Here is a 14,041-nt window from a genome sequence, read left to right as displayed (position 1 = left end):
TTAGGGTCCACATCAATTTTGAAGTGACTTTAAATGGCCTACGTGACAAAAAATACCCCAAAGTGACACGATTTAAAAAATGGCACCCCTCAAAATCTCATTAAAGAAGTTTATTAACCCTTTAGATGCTACACAGGAATTAAAGCAATGTCATAGAAAAAATTAACATTTTAATTTTTCACGTCAAAAATGTTCATTTAGCCCTAAACGTTACACTTTTTCAAGGATAACAAGAGAAAATGAACCGTACAATTTATTGTGCAATTTCTCCAGAGTACACCCCCATATGTGGTTGAAAATGACTGTTTAGGCTCTCGGCAAAGCTCAGAAGAGAAGTGCTAATTGACTTTTGGAGCACAAAATTGGCATGTCACGTTTGTCTAAACAGTAGAAATCCCCCAAGTGACCCCATTTTGGAAACTACATCAATCATGGAATTTATAATTTTGCACCACATTTTTTTCATTTTCACAAAGGTAACAGGAGAAAATTGAATATAACATTTGTTGTGCAATTTGTCCTGAGTACACAGATACACCATATGTGATGGAAAACTACTGTTCGGTCACATCGCATGGCTCAGAAGTCAAAGAGCACCAATTGAGTTCTGGAGCACAATTTTGGCTGGAACAAATTGCGGATGCAATGTCACATTTGCAGAGTCCCTGACATGCCACAACAGCTGAAACCCCCACAAGGGACACAAATGAGTAAAAATGACACCAAAATTTGTCACACAATTTCTGTTATACGTGGCAATACTCCATATGTGGCTGTACAGTATTGCTTAGCCACATGATGTCACTTGGAACAGAAGGAATGTTATTTGACTCTTGGGGAACAAATTATCATAAAATAGTTTGCAGACTCCATAAGAGAGCCCCTAAGTACCAGAAAAGCAGAATTCTTCCACAAGTGACCCCATTTTGGAAATGACATACCTCTGGAAATTTGCTATATTTACAGGTGCAGTGACCGTTTTGACTATATGGATGTTGCCAGAAACAATCATCAGTGAATGTTGCTTAGTGAAAATTGAAAATATGGCATTGTAATGCTCAGTACATTGTAGTGCCCATACATTTGTGCCCAGCTCGTTCTTCTGGGTACATGAACCCAGTAAACTAAGCAGGCTGTCATTGCTGTGAATAAATGAAAAATCAGCTCACCCCTGAGGCGTAGTTCCAGTCCAGGATAGGAGCACAGGAATCCTGGCTACTGCACAGCAACAACTTGAACAGTGTGAAAATGGATCTAGTTTACACACCAGGCTGTTGATCAAAATCTTTAATTCGGTTTGATTTGGAAGAATTGTTTTGAAAATGGTACAACATCAATTAGGAACTTCTCAGACAACACTGCAAATATAAAATTAGGGTTGATGTATGAAAAGAACCATATGCATTTCGAACAAGACAGTTCTTGAACACTGGTCTCATTGCTGCAAAAATGCCAAATGTGGATTCTAACTGTGGTTCAGGCACACTGTGGAGCTCAGAAGGAAGGGGCAGAATTAGATGGATTTCTCCTAGGCGCGAGGAGCCAGAGTATTTGGGCTTCTATTAATGTAGAAGCCCCTTATATTTCCACTGATGCATGAAGGACCTGAGTGGTTACTTGCTGTTTTGTGGATTGAGGTGAAGCTTTTATTGGGAACATTTCACATAAACGTTTGGATCACATTTATCTGGCGCTCTACGATGACCACTTACATCAGAGCTTCTATCTAAATCTCCAAATGACATGATTCAGATGAAACCCCCAAGGGATCCCTTCACTATAATCAGGCAGCAAACAACTCTAGACTTCATCTGGCCTCTGTTCAGCAATGTCTTTCTTTTCAGAGGTGCACAAAACTGTATTCTGCACTCTTTAAAAGATTGACACCTCCGGATCATAGGCCAGACAGCGACCACAGTGTTTTCATCTACCTCATTATATCGAATCTTCTGTCGTGGTTTCTGTCTGAATCCTCTTTTTCAGAGATTTACACAGAATCTTCTGTGTAAGCGCTCAGCATAGAGCGCAAAATAAATTTGAGCCAAGCCAAGCCTAACTGCGATCTTAATGAGGCAGAATGGGCAAATCAACAGCAGGTGAAAAATCATTTTTATTTATTTTTATGCTGTTTCTTGTGAAGTATAAGCGGTTAGACGACTTTATTCTTCGGGTCAATGCGATACACCGATACCAGTTTTATGTTGGGTTTTTATGTTTGGCTGCTATCACACACACTGAAAGACACTTTTTATTGCAAAGCAAAGTTTTGTCATCACCATCTTTTGAGAGCTATATTTTTTTATTTTTGTGTTGACAGAGACATGTGAGGGCTTGTTTTTTGTAGGACGAGTGAATATTTTTATTGGTATCATTTTCAGTCACATAATATTTCTTGATTGCTTTCTATTCAGATTTTTGATTGGCAGAATGAACAAAAAACAGTATTTCAGGAATTGTTTTTCAGGAGGTATTCTTATGACGTTGATTATGTGATAAAATTGATGACAACTTTATTCTTCGGGTCAGTATAATTACAGCAATACCACATTTTTGTCAGTTTTATGCGTTTTGGCACTTTTACACAATAAAAACTATTTTATAGAAAAAAGATTTGCTTTTGCATCACTTTATTCTGTGAGCTATAACTGTTTTTATTGCATTTTATTCCACTCTTTCTGCTGTGGTGTGATGAAAAATAATAGTGTTTTGCCATTTTTTGCCTACTGTGTTCACTGAAGGGGTTAACTAGTGGGACAGTTTTATAGGTCAGCGTTACCAAATATGTATATTTTATTTGTTAATTTTTTGTTTTAACAAAAATATATGTATTTATTTGATTAATATTTTTCATTTATTTGTTTTTTATTTTGTGATTTTTAAAAAAAAAAGATTTTTACCATTTTGAAAACTTTTGTTTACTTTGTTACCTTGTCCCAGGAAAAGACATCAACTTTCTCTGCCTGATTGCTGACCTAATACTCAACAATGCTTTGAATTGCAGGGCATTAAATCAGGCAATCACACACAGAAAAAAGGCGTGTTAGCTCTTGCACTGAACATAAGCTTACAGGCCACCATATGTGTGTGATCCAGTATTCACCTGTGGGTCTGGGGTCACCATAGAGACCATTAGCACAACACATTTGCAATCGCATTGTGGCAATGAGAGTATAAACGGACTCTCCCCCACTGCTATGCCGATCGATGTTGTTGATACTATTAAGGGGTTAAACGCTCCCGACAGGCGCTGGCACCAATCATTGGTGTTGCTGCAGGGGGTCAGCTCTCAAATAACGCTGACACCCACTTTTGATTGTGCCGGCTCTTGGAGTGAGTTTGCGCAATCATTATGGTGTACTTGCAAAGCGGTTTGCGAAAATGCACCTCCTTCGGCACTGTACATGTACGGTGGAAGTTGTGAAGGGGTTCAAAGAAGTCCTGATTATGAATTACCAGACATTTTGCCTTCAAACTTCATTTACATAAGTTCAGCTGTGGAAAGATGAAAAACAGATATTTCCCCCCAATTAAAATTTAGCATTAGATACAAATCTATAATAGTGCTTTAGTAAACAGACAATTAAAAAAATGCTAGTTTAGAATAATTAATTTATTTGTACATTTCTTGGAAAACCACCAGAGGGATTTTCTGGCACTTTCATTGATAAAATTAACCTTTTTTTAATAGGAAATTCATTTAAAAATAGGAGGAACCAACATGAGGGTAAAATATTACCCGTTTCTATGATTCCTATGACTAAGTGGGTATTGTACACCAGCAACGCGTATGATTTTAGCCTCATGATGGATCCTCCTCATTTTAGATTAATTTCTTGTAAAAGATGAATTTTATAGATGGATGTGTTGGAAAATATTTTCCCTTCATCAGTTCTACCGTAGATGATCTTTAGCAGGTTTTGTCACCCATTTATCAACTTTCCAGTGTATCCCAAGCAAGGTGGGCTTCTTTATTTCTTTTTCCTACTAAGAAAATTCTGTCTAAGTTATTAAATAGAATAAAATAGGAATTTTGAATGTAAAGAATGTCATCTAGAGACAAAAAGGTCATGCTAATAATGACACCACATTTAAAACGGCTGGTTACAATGTAAAAGGTCATGTTCTACACAGACTGCAATATGAGAAATGTACCTCGGAAATAATAATAATTCCTTGTTTCTTTTGTGGATTCCATTTCTAGTTCTGGAAATGTTACATATACATAAATGTTTCTATGTACATGATCATTACATTCATTGTTGACCTTTGATCCCTGTTGCTCTTTCCCAGGTCGTCCCATCCCATCTACATCTTCGTCTAGCCTACTACCATCTGCACAACTGCCCAGCTCCCATAATCCTCCACCTGTAGGCTGCCAGATGCCACTGCTAGACAGTAACGCTTCTCATCAGATCATGGACACTAACCCTGATGAGGAGTTTTCACCTAACTCATACCTGCTCAGAGCATGCTCAGGCTCACAGCAGCCTTCCAGCAGTGGTAAGAACTTTCTGTCGCGCTCGTGATATGTTTCCAGAAATGTACTGAGATAATCCTCATCATGCACTGTGTATTTGGTGTCCATGTGATGTATCTCTGCTATTCTCTCCACTGTATCATCATTCATTTTAACAAAAAAAATGTCTCGCAGAACAGAAATATGATTCATATTCTGAATATGTATACAAGTACAGAAAAAAAGGCTTAGGTTTCTCAATCTACTTTGCATTTTCATTGAATGCCTTTTTCTGGAACATTCTTAACATGCAGCATCTAACATGCATTATGCAGTATAATCTACTTTTATTAAATATATCTATAGACCCCTGCCAAAGAAAACAATCTATCCAATATAAGTAGGCCACGGAAAGCACCATAGAGGACATTAGGCCTTGTTAGACCCTTGTGTAGGAGAGCAGGACAATATCACAAGTATTTCTGAACATAAGTTAAACAGAATCTGTCAGCAGAATTTCATTGCCCAAGCTATTTACATTAATAGAAAAAAGCTGGGATGTGGCCTAGAAAGGCACCTGTATTAGGAAGGTTTAAAGAGAATATGTCAGCAGGATTTCATCCCCCCGGGCTATTTACTATATATGTGTATGTAAGTTTTAAAAGACAAGTCCAGCAATACCTTTATATGGCTTGCTAATTTCTCTATTACTTCAATCATCAGCATTTGCACTGATATGCATTGATGCTGTAGATGTAATGACTGTCACTCCATCTCTATTTCCCGCCTAGCATCACTTCATTCTGCATGACTGATGACTCCTTTGCCTGCAGTTGTACAGCTTAGAGGCTGGCAGTCAAGCAGGACGAGATGGCGAGGGAATAAAGTGGGAGTAACAGAGGCGTCAGCCACATTTGCATATTAATTCACACTGATTTCTGACTAATTGAAAACGGACTGGCCATGTAAAGGTATTGATGGACTTGTCTTTGAAAGAGCAACATGCATTTACACTTTTGCTCAAATGTTTACATGCCCTGGCAGAATTTTTGCTTTCTTGGCCTTTTTTCAGAGAATATGAATGATGACATCAAAACGTTTTCTCCACTCATGGTTAGCAGTTGGGTGAAGCCATTTATTGTCAAACTACTGTATTTTCTTTTTTAAAATCATAATGCCAACCCAAAACATCCAAAGGACCCTGATCACAAGTTTACATACCCTTGTGATTTTGGCCTGATAACATGCACAGAAGTTGACACAAAAGGGATTGAATGGCTACTAATGGTAACATCCTCACCTGTGACCTGATTGCTTGTAATCAGTGTGTGTTCATAAAAGCTGAGAGAGTTCCTGGGATCTAGACAGAATCTTGCATCTTTCATCCAGTCACTGATGTTTCTGGATTGTGAGTCATGGGGAAAACAAAAGAATTGTCAATGGATTTACGGGAAAAGGTAGTTGAACTGTATAAAACAGGAAAGGGATACAAAAAGATGTCCAAGGAATTGATCATGCCAGTCAGCAACATTCAAACTGTGATTAACAAATGAAAAATCAGGGGCTTTTTAGAAACAAAACCACTGTCAGGTATACCAACAAAAATGTCGCTCACAACTGCCAGGAAAATTGTTCATGATGCAAAGAAAAACCCACAAATAATATCAGCTGAAATACAGGACTCTGAAAGATAGTGGTGTGGCTGTTTCAAGATGCACTACAAGGAGGCACTTGAAGAAAAATAGGATGCATGGTTGAGTCGCCAGAAGAAAGCCATTACTGCGCAAATGCCACAAAGTATCTCTCCTACAATATGCAAAAAAACACAGAGACAAGCCTCAAAACCTCTGGAACAAGCTAAATTGGAGTGATGAGACCAAAATTGAACATTTTGGCCACAACCATAAATGTTACATTTGGAGAGCTGTAAACAAGGCCTATAATGAAAGGAACACCATTCCTACTGTAAAGCACGGAGGTGGATAGCTGATTTTTGGGGATGTGTGAGCTACAAAGGCACAGGAATCTTAGTTAAAGTTGAAGGAAAGAGGAATGCAGCATGTTTCCAGCAAATACTGAAGGCAAATTTGCTCAGAAGCTGCACATGAGACGTACTTGGACGTTCCAACATGACAACGATCCAAAACACAAGGCTAAGTCGATCTGTCATTGGCTACAGCACAACAAAGTGAAGGTTCTACAGTGGCCATCTCAGTCTGTTGACCTCAATATTATTGAGCCACTCTGGGGAGATCTCAAGCTCACAGTTCATGTTAGATATCCCAGGAATTTACAGGAACTGGAGGCTTCCTGCCAAGAAAAGTGGGCAGCTTTATCATCTGAGGAAATAAAGAACTTCATCCACAACTACCATAAAAGACTTCAAGCTGTCATTGATGTTAGAGGGGGCAAGACACGGTATTAAGAAATGGGGTATGTGAACTTTTGATCAGGGTCATTTGGATGTTTTGGGTTGGCATTATGATTTAAAAAGAAAAAACACAGTAGTTTGACAATAAATGGCTTCACCCAACCACTAACCATGAGTGGAGAAAAAGTTTTGGTGTTATCATTCATATTCTCTGAAAAAAATGCCAAGAAAGCAAAAATTCTGCTGGGGTACGTAAACTTTTGAGGATGTAAAATTCTGCTGACAGATCCCCTTTAAACCCTTTTACATAGTTACATAGTTTGAAAAAAGACTTAGGTCCTTCAAGTTCAACCTTTTAATATATGTGCATTTCTAGGCCTGATTTGCTGACTGCAGCCTGATTGGTCACATCCTGACTTATTTCTATCAAGGTGCCTTGTATGCAGCCATCTCATCTGTTCTTGTTCAATAACATTGTGATGGGCTTCTGCTTTGTATTCTGAATTGAGTTGAAACACGTTCCCCATCAGAGATTTGGAAATTGCAGGGGAGCCTGCATATTTATTTAGTATCATCTTATTGATGGGAGCCTACCAATGTTCTTTACATATACTGTACATTGTCTAGATATCTGGCAGAGAAAACAAAGCTCCATCAGGTTTTTTTGTTCCCATTTTTGTCAACCCAGTTTTTTCATGTTAGTGTCTCTGTTGGCTGCATACACTCTATGTAATAGGCATGCTCTGCATTCAGTTAGCAATAGTGTTGAGCATTCCGATACTGCAAGTATCGGGTATCGGCCGATATTTGCTGTATCGGAATTCCAATACCAAGATCCGATATTTTTGTGATATCGGAAATCGGTATCGGAGTGTGCGGTGCGTATGGTTCCAAGGGTCTGGAGGAGAGGAAACTCTACTTCAGGCCCTGGGATCCATATTAATGTAAAAAATAAAGAATAAAAATAAAAAATATGGCTATACTCACCCCTCCGAAGAACCCTGGCTGTCACCGCTGCGAGCGTTCGCCTCCGTTCCTGAGAATGTAGTGAGTGAAGGACCTTCGATGACGTCGCGGTCAGGTGAGCGGTCACTTGTGCGGTCAGGTGACCTTTCACCTGATCGCGATGTCATCGAAGGTCCTTCACTCACAGCATTCTTAAGGACGGAGGCGGACGCTTGCAGCGGTGACAGCCAGGGTCCTTCGGAGGGGTGAGTATAGCCATATTTTTTATTTTTATTCTTTATTTTTTACATTAATATGGATCCCAGGGCCTGAAGGAGAGTATCCTCTCCTTCAGACCCTGGGAACCATGCAGGATACAATCCGATATTTGTGCCCCATTGACTTGTATTGGTATCGGAACTTGGTATCGGCGAGATCCGATACCATCCGATACATGCAAATATCAGAAGGTATCGCTCAACACTAGTTAGCAATGAAAACTTAATAACATCCCAAATAAATGGCCATACACCAAAGAAACTAACTTCACAAAAGGGCCAGTAGTAAAATATAACTTTTATTAATGGACAATATTAATAAAAAAGTCCCATTGGTGAAGGAACACCTCAAACACAGAACAGAAGGTGGGTAGTCCAGAGAGGCTCCAAGATACCTATTTATAATGATATACAACCACTAATGAGGAAAATAAATAATAAGTACAGCAAGGTATACTTACCAATTATGAGCGCTCCTGGAGACCCACCACACCCGACGCGCGTTTCGCTTGAAATGCTTCATCTGGGGACTTTTTTATTATTATTGTCCATTAATAAAAGTTATATTTTACTACTGGCCCTTTTGTGAAGTTAGTTTCTTTGGTGTATCTAGTTAGCAATGAAGAAAAACTGTCTAGGTGCAATCTGTGCAGCTGCACAGGGGCCCTAGAGGTAAGAGGGTTCATGTCCATTTTCAAAACCGGTGGAATTGTGCATTATGATGAGCTATTTGACTGCACATAGCCCATACATTGTTCTTACACAGGAGCCTCTTCTGTCTCCACATTTGGTATTGGAATTTAGTGCTTCTTACATTTATCTGTTTTCCACAAGTTCTCAGTATAATGAAAAAAATGAGGAAACCTTGAGAAAGACAGATGGCAGGAACATGGATATTTAATTTCTTTTCTAGTTTAATGCCAACATTTTTTCCCACACATTTTTTTTAATTTTTTTTACATATTAACTGTGATATAAAACAGAAAAATGACTTGGGAAGGTCTGTCCTAAAAAAATTGTGTATGGCAACATCTCACTTACTCCGTCTGTAAAATAATGAGCTTATTGTTCCATTCACAACCACAGAAACACTATCATTGAGAAGTCATGACTCTCCCACTTGTCAGTGCTAAAACACAAAAATAGAAAGACGTTAACTCATAATGTTAATTACCGTTTTATGGTAATTTCATGATTAGTTGAAAACCACAACAATCACAATTGCTTAGTTGCTAAATTGAGGTTAGACTCCTGCACACTCTTTACAAAGCTGAATGACTGCTGGATCACTGACCAATGTACGATAAAAAGTACTATATTTGGTCTCGCTTTGATCTCGGTTTCTTAACCGCTTAGGGCATATGACATACCTGGACTTTATTTTAGTCAGCCAACATGTGCCTTTACCAGCTCCGGGTAGGGTGTATCAGGGGGGCTTGTGGGTTTCTATGACAGCTGGGGGTCTGCTGAAGACCCATGTGCTTGTTATTAAGATGCTCCTGTGAAAGCCAGGAGATTGTGATTTTCACTATACATAGCACTGATGATGTACTGCTGTGTATATAGCATGAGCGATCGGACAATCACAGCTTTAAGTCCCCTAGGGGGACTAATAAATACAGTAAAAAGTGGAAATAAAATTAAAAATATAAAAAAACACAAAAGTTCAAATCACTCCTCTTTTGCTCCATTAAAATAAACCATTTAATAACACATATTTGCTATTGTAAAAGTATGATTCATCAAAATATTAAAGACTAAATCTGATTGGTAAATTGCGCAATGATAAAAATAAATCAAAAAAACAGAATTAGATTTTTTTGGCCACTGCAACTTTGCAATAAAATGCAATAACAAAAGAAAAGAAAATTATTTTTTTTTTTTACAAAATTCCAATTTTGTTTCACCACTTAAATATAAAAACGTCTGGTATCTTTGTAATCTTACTGCTTGGAGAATCATATTGCCAGGTCAGTTACCATATGGTGAAAATGGTAAATAAAAAACCCAATAAAACAAGTGTGTAACTTCCCTTTTTTTGCAGTTTCAATATGCATTTTTGACACTTTCCAGGGCATCATATGACAAAATTAATGATGGCATTCAAAAGTACAATTTGTCCAGCAAAAACAAGCCCTCATACTATTAGGTGGATGGGAAAATAATGAAGGGCTGGCTCTTGAAAATAGCCCTGTCAAGAAAGGGTTAAGTGGTCACTGTCATTCAAAAAAAATGTAGACTCGTCTGATGGCCAAGAAAATGGACAAGTACTTAATTTACCCCAAATGATGTGTTAAATTTCAAATATAAAAATAAAGTTAAGCATGGTCTTGGTCCATGTGAGAGAATAGATTTTATGTATTTTTGAGATACCTGGTATTTGTGCTGCAATACAGGAGAATGAACGTCTACCATTGCAAGGTTTGTAAAACACCATTATACTATTGATTTCCTGTTGTCTGTTGTTGATTATATACTATTGCAAATTGCGTATCAAGGGAGTTCATTTTCCTATGCTAATTTATTGGAACCTATGGTCGTAATTCTTGGAGGGTCCATGGTCGGCTGTCTTTGGGGCATTGTGTTTGTCACTGTAGTATTTACCTGCTCCTCCATATGTTTTAAAGGAAGATAAAAATAAATATTGTTTAATCAGTGATTTTGAGACTAGGGCTCTGTGGGGACCATATTATTATTTCCAGGACTCCTTGTTCATTAGACTGCAGATAGTTCTTAATGACATTGGCTGTGTGTTTTGCATCATTTTACGTGCATAGAATACATTTGGAGCCAACTAGATGACTCCCTGATAGTGTTACTTGATGATTAATGATTAGTGATGGGTGAACCCCTGGATGTTAATGTCTATCGGTTAGGCCGGACATTTAAAAAAAGTTTGGTTCAGGTACCAGAGCAAAACCTTAACCCAGACCTCATTCAGATGAATAGTGGGCCGGAACATCCGTTGTTTGCCAAGCTGACATCTGCATGACAGCATGGCAAACACTGCCTCTGATCTGTGGTAAGATTAGTGCAGCCAGTCAGAGAGCTGACATCACCACTAGTCACTGAGGCTGCGCTCGCAGCACCTCATTCTCCCGTGGTTTTCAGCTACGACTTCCGCAAGTTGTAAACCACACATCGCAGACATGGATTGCGCCATGGGACATCTTCACTTCGGATAGGTGATAGATATGATTGTTTTTTTTTTCTTCATTGGACATGGGTATCAGTGAATTATGTATAAGGAGAGTATGCTTGTTGTTTATTATTTTAGTTTTTTACAGGGGACAAGGGCTTCAATGGAATGGGCGTAACGTAAGCATAACTGTCTTTGTTATTTTTAATTACATTTATAAAACAGTGCTTGAATTTATATTTCGAAAAAAAGGACTTTATTCTGGGTGTTTTTTTTTTTTTACATTATGACTATGAGGTTAGTAATGGATGGACGTGTTAAAGATGCTTCTCTAAAAATGGGGGGACCCCACTCGACTTTTAAATTATTTAAATAATTATAAAAAGGCATGGGGACCCCTCTATTTTTGATAACCAGACATGATATAACTGACAGCTGACAGCTAAGAGTTGCAGCTCGCAGCTGTCAGTTTGCAACATTGGTTATCAAAAACAGGATATACTCCATGCCATTTTTTAAAATTATTTATTTATAGCACATGTGTCGGCTGATGAATACTCCCATCAGTGGTACCTGATCTCTCTGTTATCATCGACAGCAGGTTTAGGCTGATGGAAGTAGTACTCTCTCATCAGACGACGCTTCTTTGACCAACAGTAAAATTTTTATCGCCAGTCACAGTGGCTAGCTCACTGTGACCAGTGGTAATAATCTTACCGCCGATCAGAGCCACCAGTTTTTCCTGCGCTGTTATGCAGATGACATAGTGGGAAACACCATATGTTCAGAGTGCTGAACCCGAACAGTGACATGGACGTCCTGGAGAAGTTCATGTTCAGGGTCCGTTCACGAACAGTAGGTGTTCGGTATGGGCCTCGAATTTTACTGTTTGGTTTGCCCATCACTATTAAGGATCAGTTTTGATTTCTCATCATTGAGCACAGTTAATCCTGTACAACTTCATTTGCTAAAATGTAACTCCACAAACTTTCAAAGAACGTCCACAATATCTCACTGTTGCCTGCAGACAAACTACTTGCTTTCTGTTTCAGTCAAATATTTCACATTTTGATTCATCAGTCTAGAATGCCTGCTGCCATTTTCTGCACCCCAGTTTATGTGCATAATTATGTCAATTGGTCTTGTTTCCAGGTTGAGGGTATGGATTTTTGTCTTAATTTTTTCCATTAACAACACTTCTGGCTCAACTTCTCTAAACAGTAGATGGGTAGACCTGGGTGTTAGGGCTAACGGAACGCACCAAATAATAAAAAGGTAGATATGAGGTGCATTCGCAGCCCGGGGTCTACCGTGCAGAGATTGTACCTGCTGCTGAGTAATGGCGGATGGACGCTTACTCACACGTGGGTTTAGACCTCACCCAGTGTGAAAGGGAGCGATCTCTCTTGCTTCACAGAGTCGCCTAAATAAATGCTGCGCCCTGTTAACAGTCACAGGGTGCAGCTGAAGACGCTAGTGGGATCTCTGAGATTCACCCCCACTAATCTGGTGCCTGGTCTCACTCTGACCCTCGGTGGATTTTGAGCCCGTGCCTGAGGACACCCCGAGTCAGCAGCAGAGACCAAGTGGGAGTTCCCACCCTACACTGACCGATTGTCAGGATAAAGGATTACTGCACAGATCGTGCTCTGGTGTGAGATAGCACTGTCAGGCGCTAGGTAGCTCCTACATTCGCGAGCAGTCACCAACACTAGGAAGGGGAATGATTCGAAGCTTTCATCCATCGACAGGCATACATCCACACACCATGCCAAAAGGAGAGCAATTCAGAGCAATGATTTATAAAACAAACTTTAATTGTCATAAATAATACAAAAACATATATCAAAATATTACACTATCTAATGACTAGAGCACAGGATGAATGTCCCAGGAATGCTGGAAAAACGCCCATCCCCCCGCTCCCCCAGATGTAAATACCCTTGTAATGGTATGCATAAGAAAAAGCACCTACACTATCCAACCAAAGTCACCCCAAAGCAGTGGGACTCTATAGTAATGCCATTAAGTATGGTGGTGGAAAAAGGGTGCTAGCACTTACCACTACACAGAGGTAGGGGGGGGGCGGTCAGGCGATGGTCCCCAACGCACGTTTCGTGGCCACCAGTGCCACTTCCTCAGTTTGTTTTGAGCTGATTTGGTGAGGTCGGGGTCTTTTGGCGTATTTACTGCCAGACCCCGTGCGCTCACAATATGTATTTGGGAGTTTTGTATTCATACATCCACACACGCATGAAAATAGGTTTACACTAGCGCATGGCCAAGTGCCCATGCAAACCTTTTATAATAGTAGCGCTCCGGGACCTTCCTGATGGTCCAATAGGAGTCGCAACAGGACCTGAGCATGTGACCTCCGACACTCCAATGGGAGGTTGTCCTGTGGGCATGCTCAATATGGGGAAAGCAGGACTTAGTTTCTGAAACGTCTGCTTGCTGCTGATCAATGCTGGCTACAAAGTCAAAGCCTGGAAAGGCAGCAGTAACGTAACCAAGTGCACAGTATCAGCTTCAGCCAGATACTGGGTCTGACGTCTCCGCAGAGCAGGCTCTGCTGCTGCTGGAAGAAAATGGGAGACCGCAGCGGACATGGTTCAATATTCTCCCTGTGCAAGGGCAGAAACTCGACTCCTAACATTACCCCCCTCCTAGAGCCCCCATCCTTGGGCCTCGCTACGTTCAAAGGCTGCAATGAGCAGTGGAGCCCGAATGTGCTCCACAGGTTCCCAGGTTCTGTCCTCTGGGCCGTGACCCTTCCAGTCCACCAGATAGTATTTTTTGCCATGTACCACCTTGCACCCCAAGATAGAGTTCACCTCATACTCGTCCGTGGA

General features: G+C 39.8%; 1 protein-coding gene across 4 annotated transcripts in view; it reads left to right on the top strand.

Annotated features, from left to right (window-relative positions):
- The window catches only part of TENM2 (teneurin transmembrane protein 2), a 3,136,407-nt gene that overhangs the window by 590,261 nt on the left and 2,532,105 nt on the right, over positions 1 to 14,041 (top strand). For all 4 annotated transcript variants that reach the window (XM_069763919.1, XM_069763918.1, XM_069763915.1 and 1 more), the window contains exon 3: positions 4,291 to 4,500. In XM_069763919.1, coding sequence (XP_069620020.1) covers positions 4,291 to 4,500 — 210 coding nt within the window. The remainder of the gene's footprint in view (positions 1 to 4,290; positions 4,501 to 14,041) is intronic.

This window comes from Ranitomeya imitator, chromosome 4, assembly GCF_032444005.1.
Source record: "Ranitomeya imitator isolate aRanImi1 chromosome 4, aRanImi1.pri, whole genome shotgun sequence".
NCBI classification, from domain to species: domain Eukaryota; kingdom Metazoa; phylum Chordata; class Amphibia; order Anura; family Dendrobatidae; genus Ranitomeya; species Ranitomeya imitator.
This window is presented reverse-complemented; position numbering and strand designations above follow the sequence as displayed.